At 36.5% G+C, this 27508-nt stretch overlaps 1 protein-coding gene across 2 annotated transcripts in view; it reads right to left on the reverse strand.

Moving 5' to 3' along the window:
- hoga1 (4-hydroxy-2-oxoglutarate aldolase 1) overlaps positions 1–20199 on the reverse strand; it is a 29160-nt gene extending 8961 nt beyond the window's left edge. The window contains exons 1-7 of one of the 2 annotated variants that reach the window (XM_026946728.3): positions 20067–20198; positions 19187–19405; positions 18818–18946; positions 12156–12283; positions 7751–7885; positions 2212–2308; positions 1259–1392 (exon numbers count right to left, since the gene is read on the reverse strand). In XM_026946728.3, coding sequence (XP_026802529.1) covers positions 1259–1392; positions 2212–2308; positions 7751–7885; positions 12156–12283; positions 18818–18946; positions 19187–19388 — 825 coding nt within the window. In that variant the 5' untranslated portion in view covers positions 19389–19405; positions 20067–20198. Of the gene's footprint in view, positions 1–1258; positions 1393–2211; positions 2309–7750; positions 7886–12155; positions 12284–18817; positions 18947–19186; positions 19406–20066 lie in introns of both variants that reach the window. The other variant, XM_053229587.1, reaches the window with a different exon arrangement.
- Positions 20200–27508: the final 7309 nt, after the last annotated feature.

Here is a 27508-nt window from a genome sequence, read left to right on the forward strand (position 1 = left end):
GTTGGATGTACAAACAAAAATTGTTAACCTAACTCAGTACCTTCACATGGAACCAATGTCTGCATTTGAATTAAGTAAATTCAATAAGCTTTTTTTCCCTGTATCTCTCCAAAAAATCATTTACAAACGTTTCGGAAGCACAGATTTTCTTCGTACTCGTGTGCATATGTTGATCACCCGTAACATGCAAAGCAAGTTCCTGTCACAGCATTTGCATTTAGTGATGCCCACAAAACTCTATAAAAGTTCAAGTGCACAGAAGGTTGGGAGTATGAAATGAATGCTCAGAGTAAAGCGTGAAAGTCAGAAGTGAAAGCTATCTGGAACACTACTATGCCTATAAAAATAATTAGTAATCGATAATGTTAATAATAATAAGATAGCACAAAATCTTCTGTCAGCTGAGGCATCTGTTTATGGATTACAGCTAAGTGCAGATAGACCAGCTTATTCCCTGGATAAGAGTGTCTGCTAAATGCTGTAAATGTAATAAAAAATAAGCAAATTAAACTCGACAGTATAATCCATATACTGTATAAAAGTGCAGTAATCCATGCAAATTGTATGATTTGAAGTTGACAATATTTACATTAGTTAGTCTTCTTATGCAGGTTTTTATACAGGTTTTTCATGAATACCAAATTTCTTGTGGAAATGCTCGTACGAACAACAAAAATCTTTTCATATCCCGCTTTAATAAAGATTGATAAATTAGGCCCAATATGTAGCAATGTGTGGTGTATTCATTTATTGATTCTTTTGTCATCCTTTTGTGGAAATTTGTATAAATTAAGGCTGTTTTTGGGGACATTTGTGTGCAATTTCAGCTGTTTTTAAAAATTTCCTTTGAGGTACAACTAGTTAATATTGGCTGTTTTTGTGTTGGCTAAGGTGGGGGCGTTTTATTGTTTCTACCATTGATAATTATTAAAACAGGTATATGATAGACAAAAAAAAAGTTTTTTCAGTGGTTGGTGAGAAGGAGAGGAGAACATGTTACAGAGGAAAGTAAGACTGTGGCAAGCCTAATGTGTATACTAAATAATTAAGAATAGTGAGGGAAAAAAAATAAGATACTGAATGTTCGTCTCAAATTATGATGTATTACTGAAGTGTTATTATGTCTTTTAAAATGTGACAGGGAGGGCAGTAATGGGGACACAACCAAATATAATATAAGGCCCTTTAGCACTAACAAGCATAAATGTTATTAACACTTTTTTGCAATATCAGGTGAAAATGGTTATATGAACCTCACCGCCATGTTTGGTTCAATAAGACGGTATTGGAGTTCTTTGGCTTTGTCCCATTGTCCTGATGTACATAGCTGTGCTAGCTCACACACCTGCTGACCCAAAACATTTGCTAAAGCACACACTCCCCCAACAGCACCTTCAAAAGAAAGAAAAAATAAAAGAAAGAAACAGTTAATGTCAGTCCACAATTAGTAGTTACTTCATCAAAAAATATATTCTTCACATGCAAAATGTATGCTTATTTACTGTATATATACTCAATTCCTAAAAGTACTCCATTCAGATCTTTGTGAATCTATCCAGATATACTGTTGATGTTTTATAAAGGTATGTAATACAAGTTGGATCACTCAAAATGTACAGTGAGGTCTAAAAGTCTGAGGCCAGTAGTGAAAAAGCTATTTTGCATTTTCTTCCAATTTAATACAATAATTTTCAGTACAAATTGTATTATTGAAAACAACTTGAGTGAAAAGTAGAATCTTTGAAATATTTACATGAATTTTAGAGTTATAGTATACTCTATAGTTAGAGTATTTGGTATGTCCCCTTTTTGCTTTAATGACAGTATGCACTCAAGCTGGTATGTTTGTGCAAAACATTATGATCCATTTTAGATGAAATCCATCGGAGTGTCGTCTGAACATATGCCTCAATAGAAGAGATTAAGCTTGAGGAAAATCTGACCTTTTGTACGAAGCAGTTAACATGGTCAATATCACAATTTTGCTTACATTTATATAGCGACCTGCAGAATCTCAAATATTAACTATTCAAGATATTAAACTTTTATTTCTTTGTTTTAAATATTTAAAAATTCTAAAAACTTTGTTTATTTCCAGTTTCAAATGAAAAACAAATCCCAGATTTTCAATGTGGTCTCAGACTTAAAAAAAAAAAATGCAAATAAATGTGTGTACTAGAAGTTGACTAGAGACTAGAACAATTGCCTCACCTACTAAATAGGCAGCCATGAGGAATCCAGCTGATCCTGCCAACACCTGGAAGTCCTGTGATCTGGTTTTGTATACAATCAGACTTATTCTTGTAATCTATCAGTTGCTCCCAACGTGAAAAGAAAAAGGAAAGAATTATTTATGGACTGGCTTGATTTATCTTAAAACATCTGACTACATTTCACAAAATTATGCATTACAAGATGTGTCTAATGTTGAAAATGTTAATTGCTATCAGCTGTTGTAAAAAATAGTGTGAAGCAGTAAGTTGAAATCCATGCATAAGATATACAGTCAATCCATATAGAATTATATACACCAAAATGCAAATTTACTCACAAGCCTAAATAAAATGAGCAAAAATGAATGAACATACACTCACCATCCACTTTATTAGGAACACCTGTACACCTGCACATTCATGCAGTTATCTAATCAGTCAATCGTGTGGCAACACAATGCAAAAATCATGCAGATACAGGGCAAGTGTGTCAGTTAATGTTCATATCAAACATCAGAATGAAGAAAAAGTCTGATCTCTATGACTTTGATCGTGATATTGGTACCAGATGGGCTGGTTTGAATATTTCAGAAACTGCTGATGTCCTGGGACGTTTCACACACAACAGTCTCTAGAATTTACACAGAATGGTGCGAGAAACAAACAAACAAAAAAAGCATCCTATGTGTGTAAAATGTCTGCTGGCTGAAACACCTTGTTGATGAGAGAGATCAGAGGAGAATGACCAGACTGGTTTGAGCTGACAGGAAGTCAACTTAAATAAGTAACTCAAATAAGCACTCTTCACAACTGTGGTGAGCAGAAAAGCATCTCAGCACAAACATCAAACCTTGAGGTGGATGGACTACGACAGCAGAAGACCACATAAGATTCCACTCCTGTCAGCCAAGAACAAGAATCTGAGGCTATCACAGGCACAGACTCACCCAAACTGGACAGTTGAAGACTGGAATAAGACTAGGTGATTTTTTTTCTAATCTTCAACTGTCCGGCTCTTGACCTGTATCTGCATGATTTTATGCACTGCGCTGCTGCCACGTGATTGGCTGATATATATATATATATATATATGTGTGTGTGTGTGTGTGTGTGTGTGTATAGACTTTCAGCTTTAAATCAAGGGGTTTAACAAAAAATATTGCATTAATCATTTAGGAGCTACAGCCATTTTTTTTTACATAGTACCTCCATTTTCACAGGCTCAAAAGTAATTGGACAGTTGACTGATAAGCAGTTTAATGGGCAGATGTGGCCAGTTTCCTCCTTATTTCATGACAAATTAAGAGGATAAAAGGTTTGGAGTTGATTCCAAGTGTTGAATTTGCATTTGGTAGCTGTTCATTGGAACTCTCACAATGCGGTCCAAAGAGGTGTGCAAGTGAATTAGGCCATCATTCGGCTGAAAAGACAAAACAGAACTATCAGAGAGATAGCAGAAATTTTAGGAGTGGCCAAATCAACAGTATGGTACATTCCTAAAAAGAAGGAATGTACTGGCAAACTCAGCAACACCAAAAGGCCTGGATGATCGCAGAATTAAAGTGGATGATTGCAGAATTCTTTCCTTGGTGAGGAAAAACCCTTTCACAACATCTATCCAAGTCAAGAACACTCTGTAGAGGTAGGTGTATCATTGTCAAAGTCTACAATCAAGAGACACCTTCATGAACATAAATACAGGCCGTTTAGCTCAAGATGCAAACCACTGGTAACAATCAAGAACAGAAAAGCCAGATTAGACTTTGCTAAAAAACCTCTAAAAATGCCTGACCAGTTCTGATGCAAGAGTAACTTGTACCAGAATGATGGGAAGAGAAGAGTATGGAGAAGGAAAGGAAGGGCTCATGATCCAAAGCAAACCACATTATCTGTCAAATATGTGGAGGAAGTGTTATGGCATGGGCATGTATGGCTGCCAGTGGAACTTGGTCACTGGTGTTTATTGATGACATGACTGCTGATAGAAGTAGCAGGATGAATTCCGAAGTGTATAGAGCTATACTTTCTGCTTCTGCTCAGATTCAGTCAAATGCTGCAAAACTGATAGGACAGTGCATCACAGTACAGATGGATAATGACCCAAAACATACCACAAAAGCAACTCAAGAGCTTTGAAATGGAATGTTCTTAAATGGCAGAGTCAGTCACCTGACCTCAACCCAATAGAGCATGCTTTTCACTTACTGAAGACATAACTGAAGGCAGAAAAACCCACAAACAAGCAGCAACTGAAGGAGGCGGCAGTAAAGGCCTGGCAAAGCATCTCAAGAGAGGAATCTCAGCATTTGGTGATGTCCCTGTTTCCAGACAGGATCAGGCAGTCATTGACTGCAAAGGATTTGCATCCAAGTATTAAAAATAATCCTAATATTTATGATCATGTTAGTTTGTCCAATTACTTTCGACCTTGTGAAAATGGGGGGACTATGTAAAAAAAAAAGTATAATTCGTAAACAGTTAGTGCAATATTTTTTGAACATATTTGCTTCATTTCAAATCCACTATGGTTGTATACAGGGGTAAAATTACCAAAATTGTGTAACTGTCTAAATACCTATGGACATATTTCATATATACAGTTAGGTCTGAAGTATTTGGACAATGACAGAGTTTTTGTGATTTTGCCTATATACACCACCACAATAGATTTGAAATAAAACAATCAAGATGTGATCGAAGTGTAGACTTTCAGCTTTATTTTAAGAGGTTCCACAAAAATATGGCATTTACCATTTAGGAATTACAGCGATTTTCAGCAAAGGACCTCCATTTTCAGGGGCTCAAAGGTTTACATAATTGTAAATATAACCATAATTTTAATACTTGGATGAAAACCCTTTGCAGTCAATGACTGCCTGAAGTCATTCCCATGTTCTCAAAACTCAAATTTTGATTTTCCTCCCTGGAGATGCTTTGCCAGGCCTTCACTGCAGCCACCTTCAGTTGCTGCTTGTTTGTGGGTCTTTCTGCCTTCAGTCTTGTCTTCAGTAAGTGAAAAGCATGCTCTTTTGGGTCAAGATCAGGCGACTGACTTGGCCATTGAAGAATATTCCATTTCTTTGCCTTCAAAAAGTCTACACCTCAGAATACTCTGGAGAAGGTAGGCGTATCATGAATGTAAATACAGATGGTTTACGACAAGGTGCAAACTGCTGGTAACATTCAAGAACAGGAAAGCCAGATTAGACTTTGCCAGAAAACATCTAAAAAAAAGCCTCCCATGTTCTGGAATAAGATTCTTTGGACTGATGAAACCAAGATTAACTTGTACCAGAATGATGGGAAGAGAAAAGTAAAGTGAAAGAAAGGAACAGGCTCATGATTCAAAGTATACCACATCATGTGTCAAACATGGTGGAGGGAGTGTTATGGCATGGGCATGTATGGCTGCCAATGGAACGGGCTCACTGGTGTTTATTGATGATGTGACTGCTGAGAGAAGTAGCAAGATGAATTCTGAGGTGTACAGGGCTATACTCTCTGCTCACATTCAGCCAAATGTTACAAAACTGATAGGACACCGCTTCACAGTGCAGGTGGATAATGACCCTAAACATACTGCGAAAGCAACTCAAGACTTTTTGAAGGCAAAGAAATGGAATATTCTTCAATGGCCAAGTCAGTTGCCTGATCTCAACCCAATAGAGCATGCTTTTCACTTATTGAAGACAAGACTGAAGGCAGAAAGACCCACAAACAAGCAGCAACTGAAGGTGGCTGCAGTGAAGGCCTGGCAAAGCATCTCCAGGGAGGAAACTCAGAATTTGAGAAAATGGGCTCCATGGGCTCCAGACTTCAGGCAGTCATTGACTGCAAAGGGTTTTCATCCAAGTATTAAAATTATGGTTATATTTACAATTATGTCACTTTGTCCAAATACCTCTGAGCCCCTGAAAATGGAGGTACACACAATGGAGGTACTTTGCACACACACACATACACACACACACACACACACACATATATATATATATATATATATATATATATATATGTGTGTGTGTGTGTGTGTGTGTGTATATATATATATATATATATATATATATATATATATATATATATATATATATATATATATATATATAGATAGACAGATAGATAGATAGATATAGATACACACACATACATACATATATTGGGTACATTTGGGTTTGAGATCAAAAGATGAATACGAGATGCTGGGTCAGAATTTCAACTGTCATTTCCTGATATTTACATCTAGATGTGTTAAACAACTTAGAACATGGCACCTTTGGTGGCACACCACCCAATTTTTAGGTGAGCAAAATTATAGGAATAGACAGTCTTAAAGTAAATTAAAGTTCTTGTTCTTTCGAGGTCTTGCTCCCGTTTGGGCTCACCACAGGGGATTATTGGTCTGCATGTTGATTTGGCTCAGGTTTTCTGCCTGGATTCAGTTCTCTGTAAATTGGAAGACACATTATTTCTGTAGACTTCTGAACTGATTCTGCTGCTATCATCATGAGTAACATCATTAATAAAGATTAAATCAAGATTCCATCACTTTAGTAGAGGTTCCAGCTCATCTCTGTATTTTCTTGCAAATGGCTCTGATTGATTTTCCCTCTTTTCTTAGCTTCAAAATGGCTTGCTTTTCTCCCATAGACAGCTCTCTGGTCTTCATATTGGTTTATCCTTTTTAACAACAAATGGAGTCTTCACAGGCTAAACCTAAGACTCAAACCAAGAGTAGACATTCAGAGCTATGAACTGTTAAACAATCAGTCTAACAGGGTACACCTGGGCAACTAGAAATACCTGTCAGTGACATGTTCCAATATTTTTGGTTGGTGAAAAATTGGTGTGCCACCAAAGGTGCCATGTTCTAAGTTGTTTAACACATCTAGGTGTAAATATCAGGAAATGAAAGTTGAAATTCTGATCTATCGTCTCATATACAACTTTTGATCTCATACCCAAATGTCTTCAGTGTATAGCAAACACAAAAAAATTGGCCTTGCCGTTCCAATATTTTGTGAGGGGACCATATATACATACATCACCATAGGGAAAACAAAAGAGATTTTACATATGTGCAAATATCCTTATTTTAAAAAATCAACTATTAAGTGAACTTTTTGTTGGAAAAAGTAAGCATTTTCTTCAGGTGTTTCTCTTAAATGGTACCAAAGTTGTTGTTCGTTCATTCTTTCATTCATGCATTCATTCATCCATTCATTCATCCATGTTCAGTAACTGCTTTCCCTGGTCAGGATCACACTGGATCTGGAGCTTATCCCAGGAACCCTGGATGGGATGCTAATCCATTGCATGACACCATGCACACACACATTCATACACTCATTCACACAGGGGCAATTTCGTACCCAGTCTACCTATCTGCATGTTTTTATGAAGTGGGAAGGAACTAAAGAATCTGATTGTGTTGACTGGCATACAGTAAGGAACTACAGAATTAATTGATTAGTTTCTTAACCCAAATCTGTGACTGAGTAAATAAATAAAAAAATAAATAAAATGAAAGTAGCTCTTACATCTCCACCACTATCTTTGATACCGACTATATTTGGATGCTGGGATAACTGTACCACTGCATCCACAGGTAGATCCAGAAAGGTGTTGGCTGGCACACTATACAGGACGATGGGTATAGGACTGGAATCTGCTACCTGTGTGTTAAAGGGTGGAGTATTAAAACATCAGTAACACAATTATTTAGTAGCAGTAACTAGAATGTTACACACTAATAAGCAGTAAAAGCTTAAGTCTATGCAAGTCTTAAGTCTATATGCTTGGAAAAGCCTCTCAGTGTAAAGCCACAAGCAAACAAATTAACAAAAAACGTTTAAACTGCCCATACAGACACATTAGGCTATGTGCACTTAGTCCTTATGGCTGCAATCATGATTATTTGCTGAGATCTAATTTTTCTGCATCAGCGATTGAAATATGAACAGACATCTATTCTAAAACAACCTCCTCGTGCACATTTTCAGAACCAATAACATTAACAACTTGAACGAAAATCTGAATATTTATGAGCAGCTGTGGCTCATGACCATAGATTTTGGTGGGGCAGGATGACATTAATAAGGACATAGCCTCAAACAAAATTAAATTGAGAACTTAATTTAAATCTTTTAAAAAGAGTGCACTTGACTTATGCTGTAGGCTACAATCTAGTGAATTTTTAGAGTAGCCCCATAATAGGCAGTTGATAGTTGACAACCCCCCAAAATCTTAAACCATATATAGACACCTGACCAAGATCATATCTATATGACCTTGGTGGACATCCCATTCCAAAACCAAGGGCATTAATATGGAGTTGGTCCCTTACTTTGAGGCTATTACAGTTTCCATTCTTCTGAGAAGGCTTTCTACCTGATTTTGGAGTGTGTCTGGGAGTTTTCCCCATTTCAAAAGATCATTTGTGAGGTCAGGCAGTGATGTTGAATGAGTAGGCCTGACTCACAATTGACGTTCCAATTAATCCCAACAGTGTTCAGAGGGGTTGAGGTAGGGCCCTGTGCAGGGCAATGGGGTTCCTCCATGCCTCCATGCACCGGTGCACAGTCATTCTGGCACAGGAAAGGGCCTTCCTGAAACTGTTGCCATGAAGTTGGAAGCACACAATTGTCTAAAATATCTTCGTATGCTGTAGCATTAATATTATTATTCATTGTAACCAAGGGGCCTAGCCAAAACCCTGAAAAACAACAGCAAACTTTACTGCTGGCACTATGCAGTCTGGTAGCATAGTGATCTTGTGCTTGTGCACAGCTGCTTGGCCATGGAAACCCATTTCAAGATGCTCCCAATGCACAGTTCTTGATGTTGCTTCCAGAGGCAGTTTGGAACTCTGTAGTGAGTGATGTAACAGAAGATAGGTGATTTTTACTATGTGCTTCAGCACTCGCCAACGCTTCTCTATGAGTTTGCACGGTCTACAGCTTCGTGGCTGAGCTGTTGTTGCTCCTAGATGCTTCCATTTCACAATAATACCACTTACAATTGATCTGGGCAGATCTAGCAGGGCAGAAATTTTGATGAACTAACTTGTGGAAAGCTGGCATCCTATGACAGTGCCATGTTGAAAGTCACTGAACTCATCAGTATGACACATTCTACTGCCAATGTTTGTCTATTAAGATTGCATGGCATGCTTGATTGTATGCACCTGTTACTGATAAGTGCTATTAAAGGTTTAAGTCAATAATTAAGAAGGATGTCCACATACCTTTGGTGATATAGTGTATGTGTTAGCTTGACAGAGCTTGCTAAAAGAATACACTGTTAAATGTTGAAAAAGTTAAAATTTGTAAAATGGTAAATGGTTAAAATGTCATGTTTAAAAATTTAAAGGTTAAAATATGGTTAAAGGTAAAACAATTAAGTAGTTGCTAGGGCTACTAGGGTGTTGCTAGGTGGTTGCTAGTTCACTCATATGGTATCCCAGGCGGCTTTAACGTGGTTGCTATGTTGTTGCTATAGTATTGCAGCTCATTGCTATGGTGTTACTAGGTGGTTGCTATGGAATTCCAGGTGGTTGTTAGGGTGTTGCTTGGTGGTTGTTAGGTCACTGCTATGGTATCCCAGTTGGTTGTTAGGTGGTTGCTATGTTTTTGCTAGGTCATTCATATGATATCCTAAGTGGTTGGTAGCGTGTTTCTAGGTGGTCACTAGGTCATTGCTAAAGTATCCCAGGTGGTTGCTAAGGTGTTTCTATGAGGTTGCTATGGTATCCCAAGAGGTTGCTATGGTGTTACGGTTTGTTGCTAGGGTGTTGCTGCTGTTTGCTAGGTCATTGCTGTGGCATCCCAGGTGATTGCTAGTGTGTTGCTAGGTGGTTACTAGGGTGTTGCTAGGTAGCTGCTCTGGTATCCAACCTTAGTTTCTAGGGTATTGCTAGGTGGTTGCTAAGCAGTTGCTATGGTATTCCACACTGTTGCTAGGATATTGCTCAGTGTATTCTAGGTCCTTGCTATGGTATCCCAAGTGGTTGTTAGGCGGTAGCTCGAGCCAATGACTTGGTGTAGTTATGAGGTTGCTATGGTATCCCAAATGGGTGCTATGGTGGCAAAACCTCTGCCACCACATGGAATGACATAGCAATGACTTAGCAATACCCAAACAGCCACCTGAAACACCATAGCAAACACCTGTAATTTCATAGCAAACACAAAGCAACCATCTCAAAACCACCTGTAATACCATAGGAACTACCAGGCAACACCATAGCAACTACCTGTTGTATAACAGCACAGACATAGTTTGTAAACAGTGTAGAGTTAATTATTTCAGTAATTCATATTTGCCCGAAGTTCAGGGGTAACGATGCTTTGGTTGATAAAAATAACACAAAATGCACACATTCTCTATCAGTCTAACACAAATACTTTTATTAATTTATTTTTATTACCTTCTAATGTTACCAGTACTAAAGGCCCCAGTTTGGGAATAACTGCACAAGAAATAAAGGCTTTATCAAAGTTTCCCCATTTAGCCGTCTTTTTTAACTGTGTCGGCATCCTCACTAAATGTCTGTTTTACTGATAGATAATGTGTGCATTCTATGTTATATTCAACAGCTAGAGCATACTTATACCAAAAGGTCAGGCAGATCACTTAGTGAATTAAGTGGCTTATTAACATTACTGCGGTCACAAACACATCTTTTCAAACTTTGTTTAATAAGTACACTTGGATGAATACAATGAGATGCAATACGCTATAGTCTGGGATGACTATAATGAAATGGGAAATTAAAAAATTGTTAAAAACATAAGCAGTGGAATTAAAAAAGCTGAATGTGCTGACTGGATTCATGCACTCCATGATGTTATAGTAAAGTGGTTACAAAATCTTGTAGGGATTCCCAATGGTTGACTACTTATTAGCGTATTGCATGCTTTGTATTGTAGCTTTCACTACTTTGATGGATAAAAGCAGGAAAATGACCAAATCATGCATTCTGCTAAAATATGGACAGTAAGCAATATAACCCCATGCAACAGAATACTACATGTGATGACAAATATTAAATATATTAAATTCTAGTTTTATGCCAGAACTGTCCTTTGGGCTTAAGCAATTTTTTCCCAAGACTAGGACCATCTATTTTATATGTTTACATGCATACAAATTCTGTCAAAGCAAATGTTGCCACTGGAATGCCACTAATTATTCATGTGAATGAATGAATGAATGAATGAATGAAAGCCTTTATTGTCATTGTATATCTCTGTAAACAACAAAATTAGGAGCACTGCTTCTGACTGGTGTTATAAAAACAAACATGCATGTACATGCACGATACCATGATTAATATTAACCTAATTAAAAAGCAATCCAGATTTAAGTTCCTAAAAATGCATTAATTTTAGCATAGTGTGGTGTTTCAAGACTAAGGTCTAGCTTGCTACTTTCTGCCTGTATATACATTTTTGGTGATTTTGTAACATGTTTTGTCTTCACATTTTGTCAAAAACAACTGTTATTTAATACCTCTTTAAAGTTATTTCAGGGCACACCGATAAGAGATAGCAGAGCAAAAGATGCTCAGAGTTCCAGTTTCTGCTTTGAACATTGTTTAGATAATTAAATGTATGAGTAACAGCAAATCTGAACAGTCTATTAACAGTGTATTCCAGATTAAGGTAAGCAGTAAATAGCTAGCTATATCAATCATACTTGGCTATCTAACTGGTTCATTTAAGTCAATCACCTGGCACAGATGGTAATGAACACAATTATTTTGTAACATGGGCAAGCCTGGCAACACAGTAATGCTCATATACAGCACAAATCAGGTCTTAAAACAAACATATTTATATGTACTATGGTAGGTTATCACTATGCTGTAAAAAAGCATTTTTACTTTAAAAATGGCCAGGGAACCCCACCGTTACTTACTTCACTTTATATTACATAACTCACCTGTGTATAGTGGTGAATGAGAGCACTACTATTCATTCTTCCATGATAAAAACACGGCGTCACTACCAACACACAGTCAGCACCTGCACTGGCCATACTCTCACTCATTTGGATTGTGGCTCTTGTGGCTAGAGAAAGAATACAGAAAAGGTTCTAATTATCATTTGATTTCATAAAGTGGACTGGCCTTGTTAATATGGAGCAGGGGTGTCAATCTCAAGTTTTGCCCAGGCCACATTAGCATTTCAACAGCCATTCAACAAATATGAACCTTCATAAAGTCCTTTCACATCATAAAGTCCATTCCCATCTCCATACATTTTAAATTCCATTAAAATACTAATGACCTCTTGTGAGTGACTAATGATCTAAAAATGTTGCTGCTTGACAGACAGCAGCCAATTTTCCATTGATGTGATTGTTAGATTGTGATTGTTACTAATCAGAATTAGTACTCTTGTTTTGTTTCATGCTGATGATGCAAGTATTACATTTTGGCCTGTGATGCAGACCGCAGAAATCAGAGTTCAGTCCAACAAATAACACTGTGCTACAAAAGAATGAAATTTGAAACCTGAAAGTACATTTAAAATTTATATCCTGAATGTATTTATTTCTGTAAAGCTTTTTTGTGACGATGTCCATTGTTAAAAGCTAATTTGAATACTTCAAAACTAATTTGAAGTATTGGAACAACAAGGACAGTTCTTTTTTTTTTGCTATACACTGAAGACATTTAGGTTTGAGATCAAAATATGAATATCAGACAATAGAGCCGAATTTCAGCTTTAATTTTCTGATGTACATCTAGAGGTGATGTACATCTAGAGGTGTTAAACAACTTAAAATATGGCACCTTTTAGGAGAGCAAAATTAAAGGGACAGATAGTCTTAAAAATTAAATAACACTCAAATATTTGGTTGCATATCCCTTGCATGCAATAACTGCATCAAGCCAGTGACCCACTGACATCACCAATCTGTTCTGTGCATTCAGTTGTTGTTTGTTTTGGGGGGTTTCTCCCTTCAGTGTCCTCTCCAGGACATGAAATTCATGCTCAGTTGGGTTAAGGTCTGGTGACTCATTTGATCAATCTAAAACCTTCCAATTAGATTGGATTCACCATCAATAATTCCAGAAGCAGCCATGCAAGCCCAAGCTATGACATTACCTCCACCGTGCTCCTATGTTTTGGATCATGAGCAGATCCTTTCTTTCTCCACAATTTGGACTTCCCTCAATTTCGTAGAGTTTAATCTTTGTTCCAGGACTTCTGTGGCTCATCTTTGTCCAACCTGGTCTTCTGGTCTTTACTGTTGATGAGTGGTTTGCATCTTGTAGAAATGCCTCTATATTTCTTTTCTTGAAGTCTTCTTTGAAAGGTGGATCTTAATGCCTTCGCCCCTGCCCTGTGGTAGTTGCTGGTGATGTCACTGTCTGCTGTTTTTTTGGGGTTTTCATCACAGCTCTCACAATGTTTCTGTCATCAACTGCTGGTGTTTCCCTTGACCAACCTGTTCCATGTCTAGCTATTAGTACACCAGTAGTTCTTTCTTTTTCAGAACATTCCAAATTATTGTATTGGCTATGCCCAATGCTTGTGCATTCCTCTTTTCTTAGCTTCAAAATGGCTTGCTTTTCTCACATAGACATCCCTTTGGTCTTCATGTGGTTTATGCTTTTAAACAACAAATGCAGTCTTCACAGGTGAAACCCAGGGCTTAAACCAAGAGTGGACATTCAGAGCTATTAAATATTTAAATAATCAATCTAACAGGGTACACCTGGGCAACTTGAAACACCTTTCAGTCACATATTCCAATATTTTTGGTTAGTGAAAAATGGGTGGGTTCAAACAACACCTGGGAGAGTGCCAGTGACCTGTGTTCCTCAGCTGGGCTGAAATTAAGATGCGGGGGCCAAAGCAGGTTAGGAGAAAAGCCAAACTGTGCCACCTGTAGGATTTTTAGGTGAACTGTGAAACAAGTCAAAGGCAGCAGTTGGAAAATTACAACAGTTGTAAAACAAATACTGTTTTTACACAGTTATTTACAGTTTGATCAAGGAACTATAGAAGACTTTTACATGCTTATTAGGTGGCGAAAAAAACTTTGCAACTTGTAGTCTGAAAAATGCAGTAATTGGAATTGTAATCTCATGCATTTTGTGTTATTTTTGACTATACGATACTTTCCACCATTGCAAATTGTTGCCATACGGCAACAATTTACCAACTTCCCCCCCAACATTCTTTTTTTTTTAAAAAAAATTTAATATATTTTTATTACTTGAACTAATTGAAGTACTCAGTAATTATTACTAATTATTACTTATTTTATTACTTAGTAATGAAAAAACATAAAAACATTTTTTGATGTAAATGAGCGATGTAACCAAGCATCTCAGTAAACTGAATGAGAGGCTGCAGGGCCGCAGCCAGGTCATAACAGAGATGTACGACGTGGTCACAGCATTCCAGACGAAACTGCGGCTATGGGAGTCTCGTGCACTTTCCTGCCTGTCAGAGCATATCAAACTCAATCCCGGTTGCTTTTCCTTGTGCTTGGCTAAAGTGAACCTGTTGATCACTGACTTCGACTGGCACTTCACTGAGCTACAATGCAATAGTAGGCTAAAAGCAAAATTCAAAGATGCTACAATAGCTGGTTTTTACGTCTCCTACCTAAAGCTTTGATGCCTCAGCTCCAACTTCATGCTGCCCATGTCCTCTCTATGTTTAGAAGCACCTATCTGTGCAAACAGCTGTTTCGGTAATGAATCTCAACAAAACAAAACACAGATCACGCATCAATGATGACCACCTCCACTCTGTTTTATGGATTGCTACCATACCATACTTGCTGGAGAGATCAACTTTAAACGTGGAGTCCAGGTAGCCCACCTTCAGCCCCTCTCCTGTGCCCACCTCAAACGTCTGAGGAACCTGAGCAATATTTATCTCCACACTTGACATTACCACCTCATTTACCTGTATGATAATTTTTTAATTGTTTTAATTTCTTGTACTCACTGTTGTTCTACATGTATTCAACCATTTCATTGTTAAGCAAATATGTTTTGATTTTGAAATGCTGCTTGTACAAAAACAGAAACAAATTTTGTTGTTGCATCTAACTTACTATATCTACTACTTTGTAATATATATACATATATATGTGTGTGTGTGTGTGTGTGTGTGTGTGAGTGTTTAATAAAATTACTAATAATTAATAATTAGACTTCAACTGGCCCTTTGATGACGCACACAAAACTGTTGTGGCCCGGGCTCAATTTAACACCCCGGCTTAGCTGATGCCTTGTTGGTTTGGCCTGAAACTTATTGAAGATATACTAAACTGATTAATAATTCTCTTAATTAATAATTAAGATTAAATAATTCTGCCCCTAAATATTGGAACATTTCCCCCTCGTTTTTATTTCACATGTCTCGTTGCTTCGCTGTGGTTTCTTTCATAGGCTTGGCAACATCCTAACTATTAATTGCCTAACTGCCACGAAGGTGAATGGTGTTGAAATTGCATCAGATAGTAGTGGGTCCCTACCTGAACCTACCATTCAAGTTTTGTGAGGATAGCTCAATGTTAACTCTATCATATGCCTGCTGAAATCTGATTGGCCGATGGTGGCTATGTATGAAATTTGACTTTGCATTCAGAAGATACAGCTCTTTTAGTACATACATGCAGTGGTCTAAAATTACATTGATGGTTTGGCCAATCAAAATGGTTTGGCCAATCAAAATTGTTTTAGTATGTTTTTGTCATCAAACTCTCTACTTGCTATAGTTCATGCTTTATGCTGATCAGATGAACGGCCTAGGACTAGCTTGAAATGGGAGTTGTTGTTTTTTTTAAGAAAATTAAAGATGGCAGAAGGTATATCAGCCAGTTGTGAAGATATAAACTTAATGTAAATTTATTTATTATAGCACCCCTTCAGGTGGATGTGTTATTTCATTTGGCTGAGTAGAGGGTGGGATGTGAGACATAAATACCAAATTTGGTAGCAATATTTCTATGATAACCCTGTATTGTAGCTGTTTAAGTAAGTCAGGCTCCACCTCCTTAGAACTGATTGACATGTGGCTGCCAAATTGTTTACAAATGTCAGCATGTTTTTGATCATTATTGATGTTCAAACCTTCCTGAGTAGTTTAATGTCAATTTTGTGAAGATGGGCCAAAAATCTCAGGACTAGTTCAAAAGTAGGTTTTCCATATTATGCAGATTATTGGACAGAGCTGAAAAAGGCACTTTTTAGAGTGTGAGCAACAGACTCACCCTTAAAAAGAAGTTTCATTGTGTACCATTTTCCAAGAGATATGATTCTTTTTGTGTGCACAAACACCCCCAGTGGCCAATTTGAATGAGATTGCATCAAATAGTAGGGGGTCCCTACCCAAACCAATCATTCAAGTTTTGTGATGATAGCTCAGTGTTAACCTTGTCAATTGCCTGCTGAAATCTGATTGGCCGATGGCGGCCATGTTTTTTTTAAGTAATTAGGTCATCATTAAAAGTCCATATGCACATACAGTTGGGTCCATAAGTATTTTGGACAGTGCCACAATTTTTTTTTTTTTTTCAGCCTAGTGATGGCCACCTTCACTTGCATTTTATATATTTTTGTTAAACCACTTGAATTAAATCAATCTTGATTGCTTCATTTCAGATCCACTGTGGTGTACAGAGGCAAAATTACAAAAATTGTGTCAAATACTTATGGACCCAACTGTATGTGCAGCATACCAAATTTCAGCTCAGTCAGATTTATGGTTTCTGAGGAACAGTTATCTGAATTTAGCCCCACCACTATGTATGTCTACACCCCAAAATTTGCAACCTACCTCAGAATCTTGTGCTGTTATACGTATTTCATGTTCTGTGCAAATCAGTACAGCCAGCAATGAGTTACAGCTATATGAGTAATTTAGGCTCCGTCTCACTAGAATTGATTGGCGTGTGGTGGCCGTATTGTTTACAAATGTCAACATGTTTTTTATATTTATTGATGGGCACACTCCCCTTAGTAGTTCGGAACAACAACAAAAAAACATAGGACAAGTTCTCAAAAGTAGGTTTTGCATATTATGCAAATTAAAACCAAGAAATAAACAGCAAAAAGAGTTTTCACTTTAGGACATACACTTTCGGAGATATGAGCAACAACGTAAAACACTTTGCTGTAGCGCCACCATTAGGCTGATCAGGCTCATCTCTCTTGTTCTGTCTCATCTCTAATTAAAATTCTAAGCCAAAAAGGGGATATTTTATGAGACTAATCACTTAATGAGACTGATTACTTTATGAGACATAAATTAATTAATTAATTTAATAATTATATTGATGGTATGTACCATGCATTTCTAGTGCTTCCTGTATAAACAGACCCATTTCCCGTACAGGGTCTGAATGGATTATGCAAACACTGTCATTATTAAATTTAAATTATTATACTTTTGTATTGTTGAATGTTTTAATTAATGAAACTGAAGGTACATATTCAGGCAAAGCTTATTTTTGCTGTTTCGAAAAATACATCAAGACACTACCATATCATATTGTAATGAATTTTGTGTATCGTTACACCCCTAACAGTGACTTAAGTTTTTGTATATGCAAAATATTATCCATGGATTCTCAAAGACAATACCAGAAACATAATAATGATTTAAAGGCAGTGAGATGTTGAAGAACTGATTAACTTTCTTATTGTTAAATTTTAGTAAATTGAATAATTCTGTATTCAAATGGCAGAAACAGTCACATTAATTAAACACACAAACACCATTCTCAAAGTGACTCACGTTAATCACATTGTGGGCCCTAAACTAATCTGTTAGCATAGACACCAGCAACTATTTTACACCTTTAGGTAAAAATGGCCCAAATCCATATTCATCAGCTATATAATAAGTCATCCAGTAGTAAATCAGCTTACAAGTTTGCATGTGGTTTTAAATCAGGGCCACAGTGTACAGAGCCATTTCAATAACAGACAATTTTATGTAGAGGATGTAATTATTTGTAGGTCTTTTATTTTGAAATTAATCTTATATCTTGTGCCTGACATATAAGTATACAGCCTATCCTTTGTGGTTGTGTCTTAATAGTGTGTGTGAGCGAATGCTCGTGAAAAAGAAAATAATATGTGAACAAAATAATTCCAGATGTTCAATCTTCATGTTGAATGCTCATATGTGATTATGATATTTTGCATTTACATTATATGCATTATCAAATATACATGATGGGTTGGTCCATGATGGGTTGGTGTTTAAATGGATTGGGATCTGGTGTCTGTGAAGGTCATAGCATAAGATTTAAATAATTTTCATGCTCATCGATTTATTCAGTGGGCTCTCGTGCGCTATTCAAGGGGGCATTGTCATCCTGGAAGAGACAACTCCCATTACGATAGGAATGTTTAGCTATGTATAGATTTGCAGTTATCCTTCCGTCTAAGGGGATAAGTGGATCCAAACCATGTCGTCAAAATGTCCCCAGCATAACATAGCTGCTTTTCCTTTAATTTCTCACCCATCTGTATACGAATAGGATATACTATCAGATGATGTCAGATGATGTGAATTCATTTATTAATGGTTGGTGAATCACACAAACATCAAAAAGCATCTTACATTCACAGCCAGATCCAGCCATCACTAGCTTTGTTGTAGGGAGAGCTTCTCTAACTCTTCTTACAACATCTATGCGCTCTTCGGTTGTCAGATATGGGTACTCTCCATTAGAGCCCTGCACCACAAAACCTGACAGTAAAATGAGAATTTGGGATAAGCCTTTATTTTTATGGGTAAGAATGGAAGAAACAGACTCTTAATAATACACTAGATGATGAAATTTTCTAATCACTTGTATTCAACCTTCTAAAACAGTATATTCTGTTAACAAATAAACTAAATCATATTTACAAACTAATCAAGTATAGGTCCTGCTATAGGTCCTGCTGAATAATCAAATTTCATTATTTTTAAAACTGTTATGCTTACCTCTAAAAGGTATACTGCCATATTTTTGTAGATTTTCATCTAGGCTTTGATAATCCACATTTCCTTTCTGTGTAAATGGAGTGACAATCGGAGGATAAATCCCACCAATATCAAACCTTTGACCAGGATGTTGACTTACACTTCTCCATACAGAAACAAATTCCCTTCTGTACGCATGATTAAAAATCCTAGCCAACATCATTCCTCTGATTTTTTGGTCTGGAAACAGAGCAGACAGAGCAGGTCAGCCTAACACTTGATATGTGACAGAAACTGTTCCTTTTGGTTGATATGCACTTTGCACTCTAAATATTGACAGGTGCAGGGAGAAGGAAAATCATGATTAGAACAGACAAGCACATTTAAAAAGTTTCAAAATATTTTTTTACCTTCCCTCTTTTAAATTAAGGATAAGTCTAACATGTTGAACATTATTTGCATTAGAACAAAATTGATCCTGGAATTTGCTGTATGACCTGAAAGTGTTAACACAGATAATAAGCAACTGGTCTGCAGTGGGGCCTGTTAATGAATAAAAAGTAAGTTTGGACATTGGAATGGTTTTTTGTTTGTTCTGTTATTGTTATCTTTGTTTTTTCTCAGGGAAGGATGTTTCTGATTGGCCCAGTGGATGATTTTTCATATTAGCTACATGACATAGATGAATTAAGTACATAATACACTGTAATGAATGTTAGATAAGGCTAAATGTTTACAAACCTCACATAGTTCCACACAATTCTGATCATAGTTCAAAAACACTTTCTTTCTAGACATAGGAATGACCCAAATGACATGAATCAGTGATTCATCTTTAAAAAAAAGTGCTGTGGAAATGGGTATGTTTATGCAGGAAGCATTAGAAATGCAAGGTACTTACCAGCGATATAGGTGCTTCAGAGAGAGAGAGAGAGAGAGTCTGTGTGTGGATGTGTGCTCTGCTCAAGAGCTTACGTGTTGGTGTGCGTGTTCGTGGTGACCTTATGAAAATTAATAACCATGAACCACGTGAGATACGTGGTCACGCCTCCTGGTATGTGGATCAGAAGACTGTCCCATCCGAAAGTATTGGAACTGCAAGGAATTCTTGAAACAATTCTTTTGTTTTTGCTATGCACTGAAGACGTTTTAGTTTAAGATATAAAGATGAATGTGAGATTATGGTGGGTTGTCAGCTTGATGCGTTTATTGCAAGCAAGAGATATGCAGCCAAATATTAAGTGTTATTTACTTTAAGACTATCTGTTCCAATACTTTTGCTTACCTAGAAGTGGGTTGTCTGCCACCAAAAGGTGCCATGTTCTAAGTTGTTGACACATGTAGATGTAAATATCAGGACATGAAATAAGAAATTCTATGGTCAACATGCACAGTGCCTTGTTTGGTGAAAATCAAAAACAGCATATCACCACAAACCAACTGTCAAACATTGTGGTGGAGAGGTGATGATTTAGGCTTGTTTTGTAGCCATAGGACCTGGGCAACTTGTCGTCATTGAGACAATGATGAACTCCACTTTATAACAGAATATTTGTGAGGCCAGCTGTCCAGCAACCTAAGCTGGGCTGGAATGGGGTCATGCAACAGGACAACGATCCCAAGCACAGCAGCAAATTGACATCTGAATGGCTAAAGAAGAAAAAAAAGCAAACTGTTGGAATGGCCAAGTCAAAGTCCAGACCTCAACCCCACTGAGATGCTGTGGCAGGATCTTAAGAGAGCTGTGCATAAACAAATACCCTCAAACATCAATGAACTGAAGCAATGTTGTAAAGAAGAGTGGGCCAACATTTCTCCAAAACAATGTGAGAGACTGATAAACTCCTACTGAAAACGTTTACTTCAGGTTAATTTTGCTAAAGGTGGTTTTACGAGTTACTGAATTATAGGGTGTCTTTCTTTTTTCCCAGCTGGTTTCTAAATATTGTTTTACTTTTTGGAAAAAAATGACTACTATGGGATTATTTTCTATTTTTCCATGATTATTTGTTAATGGATACATGATCTATTCGTTTTAATATCAATTCAATTTAATGTGATTTTTGTAACTGCCTTTGTTCACTCATGATGGGTCATGATATTCTGTCCTTGCTCATGTTTTTCTCCTATCTTAGCCTTGGGCATTACCTATATGGTCCCCTTGCACATACACATCAGTATAAAAGCCTAATATTTCCAATTTTTCTTTAGACTTTAGAATGTCCAGGTTGTCTTTGTGCATGCAATAAACCATCTCTTTTATTATAACCTGGCTCTTGGACTCCTGATTCTTCATTCTTCGTACTTCTGATGAAATTGCAGTATTTTGATGGTCATTCAGATATATAATATTGAAATCTGTATAAATATACAGTACCTAATGTTTTTTTGTGTATTCTAGTGGTGAAGATCCAAATACTGAAGGAATTATCAGAGAGCTGAATCAACAAATTACATTTACATTTATGGCATTTGGCAGGTGCGCTTATCCAGAACGACTTACAGAAGTGCTTTGAAGTCTCTATCAATAAATACATACTGATAGTGGTTCACTAGGTCACAGACTAAGAATACCATCAGTCTAAAAACTCTGTTGCCGAGATAATATGAGAAGCATACAGACAGCAATTTTTATTTTGCTAATTTAAGTATTACAGGAAGAGTTAGGTTTTTGGACATTGTTTGAAGACTACCAGCAACTCAGCTGTTCAGACATCTAGATTATTAAATATGATGAAGTGGTTAGATTTAATATAATTTGAATAAATGTATGGAATGGAGCCACAAGAGCAATGGCCAAACCAAACTTTTCCCCTGACAAGCTTGTGGACATAAAGTTTACAGATGACCATAGTATTTCTGAGGGAACTATAGACAATGGTGGACGTGCCAAAGATTTTTTTTAGAATATGCCTCTAACAAATAAAGGACTCTTGCGGGATATTTGAGGGGCCAACAAACACAAATACACTATCATGCAATTCCAAAGGTAAATGAAAAACAAAGTTTGGAAGATCAAGACAATTGTCTTTAGTCTTTGGTTTCTGTAATGTAAAAATTGTCTTCTTTAAAATATATATATATATATATATATATATATATATATATATATATATATATATATATAGATAGATATATATATTTTTTTTTTTTTTATTTTTTTTTTTTACGGCTATGAAGTCCAACTGGTGCTTCCAGTTAATGGCAATGTCAGTAGTACATGGAGTACAAAGTCCCAGCTTCCTTTCTCCTGTACTCTTGGTTAGGGGTCCAGATAAAGTCAAGATTACCATCTCGGATGTGGCTGACCCTGAAACAAGCAAAATGTTGCAAACGGTATATTTTTCTGTGGAATACATTCTATGCACATATTCTTATCATTACCTTGCATGCAAGCAAGAATGACGTACATACAATGATTCTATTTAGATTAAAGATGCAGAGACAGACAAGAAGTTGCATGAATCTGTAATAGCAGCATCATATCTAAAAAGTCTTGCCGGATGCCGTTGATCAACAAAGAAAAGGTGTGCACAGAACTGACAGAATGGTATGTGCTTCAGAAGACAAGAGTGCCATTTGAGAGGCATGAATTGCTAGAGGGATCCAATATCATTTCTAATTTCCTCATTTCCTCTATGTAAACTTTTCTTAAATACATTGATGTTTGCTGTATAACCCTGTATATACAATATCCACACTACAATGTCTACCTCAAAAAAGTGATTTGTAGGGGTGTAACGATACACTCCGGTCTCAATTTGATTCATGATACTGTGGTCACAATTCAATATTCTCAGAATATTTTAGCCAAAATTTGGATGAAGAAAAATGATGACTGAAAAGACATTTTGTCTTTAGGGAAAAGTTATTATTTTAGATTGTAGTCTGTGACCTAGGAACTTTGAAAATGATTGATTAAAACATTACCTGAAGCATCATTTTAGCTGGAAATGGAGCTCCAAAGTCAGCCAAAATCCAGATTCTGTAGCCTCTTTCATGAGGACCATAGATTGCAGAGATGTGTTATTTAAAAGGTACAGAAGAGCTCTTTTTAATGGTTATGCAGAGCTATTTTTAATGGTGGTGCCTATCGGTTGTTACGATCCAGAGTTATCAGATTGCACTTCACAAGTGCAAATGATTCCCATTTTGGTAATAGTGCAGGCTCTAATTGTGATTATGTGACAAGCATGTTTTCTATATATTTTAAATCTATGGGTTGTCCACACTGGGACCTCTGGTATTCAAACAATACAATCACAATAGATGCTTAATTAACAGAATGCTGATATCACACTTTTGCATGATGCACATCTTCACATTTTTGCATCTCAATGTATCATGTTACGATGTATTATTACACCCCTAGTGATCTGTGAAAAGACTATACTGAAAATGAACTGTTAACCCCTCCTTCCCATCTGGAATGGATTATTGGTAGGTCTGCATTTATGACATGGGATTATTTAAAAATAGAAATAGAATAAAAATTTTAAAATAAGAAGAACTTGGGCTGTCACTGTTGATAACAAATCTAGTCTTTCTTGGTATGTTGGCTTGACATTTCCAACATACATTTCTTTTATAATCTTCTTATTTTTAAGGGTCCAAGCACAAATTGCTGTTGGAATTGTTAGGCTTCTTCTTCTTCTTCTTCTTCTTCTTCTTAGGAATTTTATTACATGTATGCATTCAATTTAGGTTCCATGACAGACTTCAAAGCTTGGAGGTCTTGGATGCACCTCAGAAATATCCAAAAAGTTCCAGGTGATATTCATGAAAGCAGCAATTACACTGACTGCTACAGGTGTTGAGGCCCTCTTCAAATGCTCAAATGCAAGCTGGCAGAGAAAAGGGGCAACAGGTTTGAAGCTTGGGATATTGGTGAGACTACCTGCAAGATGCAGAGGGTAACAAGCTTGTTGAACATGGTTGAGCAGTGTGTGCCAATACAGAATTTTCTGCAACTTAGACATGTATTTTTTTTATTTTAGTTGGTCGCATTGGAGGAATCTTCACAACAGGAGGTGACTCCATTCCTTAACTAGGCTTTTTCATTTTTTTTCCCTCAACCAGACATATTATTGTATTTACAACAAATGTTACTGTCTTTACAACAGTAGGATGTATCATTTTATTAACAACAATATAGTTTTATTACCATATTTACAATACACTGAAAAAAAGCCCATTCAGTTTACTTGTTTCAGATGTCTACATTGCTTCCATATGATTGAGTAGAGTAACATTAACACAATTTGTTTTCATACAAAGACCTGAACAAACTCAAACACCAAGCTCAGGATCAAACCCAGGCCACTAGCATTCTGCAACAGCCATATTACCACTGCACAAGCTGTGCTTGCCTAAATTTAATACTATAGTTATAGTCCCCGTCAGTGCCAACATCCTTGTGAGATTTCATAATGTAATTGGTTTATGTCAAATGATCATGCCCACTTTACATAATTCAATCTAGTAATTAGAAACTTGTTTAAATTAAGTTTAGTATAAGCAATGAAATCACATTTTGATGAGAAACTTAATATTTTTATGCAAACGATACGTAATATTTTTTCTTAAATCTGACCGACCACACATTCCAATTTTTTCAGTGTACTTATTACAAAAAACATTGATTTAGCCAATTGGGTTGATTTAATGTGTTGCCTACACTGAAAAAAAGGAATATGTAGTTGATCAGATTTAATATATTAAGTATAGTTTACATAAAAATATGTCAATCCTTATATTAAATTTATATAGTATTAATGTGATCCAATTACATTATAAAATCTCAGAAGTTGGCATTGGTTGCCTCACAATGCCAGCCACACAAATTCAATCCTGATCGGGGTTTAATTTTATTTAGGGCTTTGAAAATACATGATCAAATCATATTGGATGTACAAAAACAAACAAACATCATTTTGCATGTCTTTGAGAAGTCTACAAATATTGCTTAATAGATACTTCAGATCATCAAAGCTTGCATTCATGAGAGCAAAATTGTTCAGGGCTATCAAGAAAGCCATTAGCATTGTGACATGATCAAGATATCTTCCAAAATATTCAAATCCACAGTCTGCTGTCCAGCTCAAAATTTATTAAGAAATTTATGCAGTTCCAAGAAATACAGCTGAATGTCAACATATTCCATTTTTATTAAAGAATTTCACACACAACAGTCTCTAGAGTTTACGAAGAATGGTGCGGAAAAAAAAAAAACATCCTGTGAGTGAAGGGTCTGCAGGCTGAAACATGTTGTTGTTGAGAGAGATCAGAGGAGAATGACCAGACTGGTTTGAGCTGACAGGTAATCTACAGTAACTCAAATAAGCACTCTTTACAAACTTGGTGAGCAGAAAAGCATCTCAGAATGCACAACACATCAAACCTCGAGGTGGCTGCACTGCAACAGCAGAAGACCACATCAGGTTCCAATCCTATCAGCCAAGAACAAGAATCTGAGGCTATCATGGGCACAGAGAATCACCAAAACTGGACAGTTGAAGACTGGAAAAGACCAGATGATTTTTTTTTTCTAATCTTCAACTGTCCAGTTTGGATGAGCCTGCATATGCAGGTTTGTTAGAAAAACCCCTTTCCTGAAACCCCAGCACCTTGAAACTTTTTAAGTAGTGCTTTCAGCACCTCAAGGGCACATTTGTTTTTTTCACAATTTTGACTTTTAAACACTTCATGATCAAATTATGCATTTTACTGTAAACAATCATATTTGGGATCATTTTTCATCTTACATGTGAAAAATGTCATTAAAAGTATTTTATGCATGTGCATATATGCATCTGTTAGTAACTGTCCCAAGTTCCTAGCTTCTTGAAACTGTCCAAATAGCGTTTTCAGCCCCTAAAGCGCACACTTGTGTTAGCACATAGAGGTTTGTTAATAAAACAGTGTGTTAGTGCATATTTAATGAATAATGACTTTCTAAACATTATTTTTCACGATTTTGACTTTTTAACACTTGGGACCAAGGACCAAAAAGCCGCGCACAAAAAAAAAAAAAAGCGATCCTCACTCAGCTTCCACCCGAGTGCTCAACGGACAGCGCCATTTCAGCACTGGTGTTTTGGACAGCCAAAGCGCATACGGCTCTCGATCGTGCACGGCTTGCAGGCAGTTCCCGTGGCCGCGGCTCTTCACCGTCGTCGAAAAGACCACGGGCTGTAAAAGGGCTCTGGCGGCTGCGCAGAAGTGAGCATGCTTTTGCTTTCTGTGGCACTTGCCGCAGCAGTAATGCATCCAAGGCCAGGGCCACCATAAACATGTGAAAAATGTAACTGAATAGTATTTCATGCAGTAGCATAATATGCGTTTGTTAGAAAAAACACTTTTCCAACCTCCTAGTCCTTTGAAAAGGTGTAAATAGCGGTTTCAGCGACGAAAGTGCAACCTTGTGTTAGCACATAGGGGGCTTGTTAAGAACTGTGTGTTAGTGCGTATTTAATAAAAAATACTTTCTAAACGTTATTTTCATGAGTTTAAATTTTTAACACAGTATTATCATATTGTGCACTTTAATGTAAACAATCATATTTTGCATGATTTTTTATTTTGAACATCTGAAAAATTTCATTAAAAAGTACATCATGCACGTGCATACACTTGTTAGAAAACCTACTTTTTCAGGCTCCTAACACCTTGAAACTGTCTAAGTAGCGTTTTCACGTCTATTAGAAAATAAGAAGTTTGTTACGAATAGTGTTAGTGCATATTTGATGAATAATGACTTTCTAAACATTTTCACGATTTTGACTTTTTTAACATTTTATTATCAAATTATGCATTTTAATGTAAACAACAATAGTTCGTGTTATTTTTAATTTTTCAGCGCCTTGAAACTAAAAAGCTTTGTCATCGCCTATAGAACACACCTGAATTAACACGTACAGGTTTAAAAAGACTACAGTGTGATTAAGGTGCACATCTCTATTAGCACATTGCGGTTTGAAAAGAATACAGTGTGTTAGTCCATATTTGATGAATAATGACTTTCTAAACATTATTTTACACTATTTTAACTTTTCAACACTTTAATACCAGAGTGTGTATTTTAATGTAAAGAATATTTGCTATCATTATCCATCATAAAGATGTGAAAAAACTGTTATTGAAAAGAATTTCATGCAAGTGCATATAAGCTTCTTCTTTTTTTGACAAATCACTTTTCCAAGCCCATACCATAGATTTTGACTTAATAATCAAAGTTTGCCTTTTAATGTAAACAGTCATATTTGGTATAATTATTCATCATAAACATGCAAAAAAAAATCATTAAAAGTAATTCATGCACGTGTATGTTTTTTTTTTTTGTTT

Source organism: Pangasianodon hypophthalmus, chromosome 25 (genome assembly GCF_027358585.1).
Source record: "Pangasianodon hypophthalmus isolate fPanHyp1 chromosome 25, fPanHyp1.pri, whole genome shotgun sequence".
NCBI classification, from domain to species: Eukaryota; Metazoa; Chordata; class Actinopteri; order Siluriformes; family Pangasiidae; genus Pangasianodon; species Pangasianodon hypophthalmus.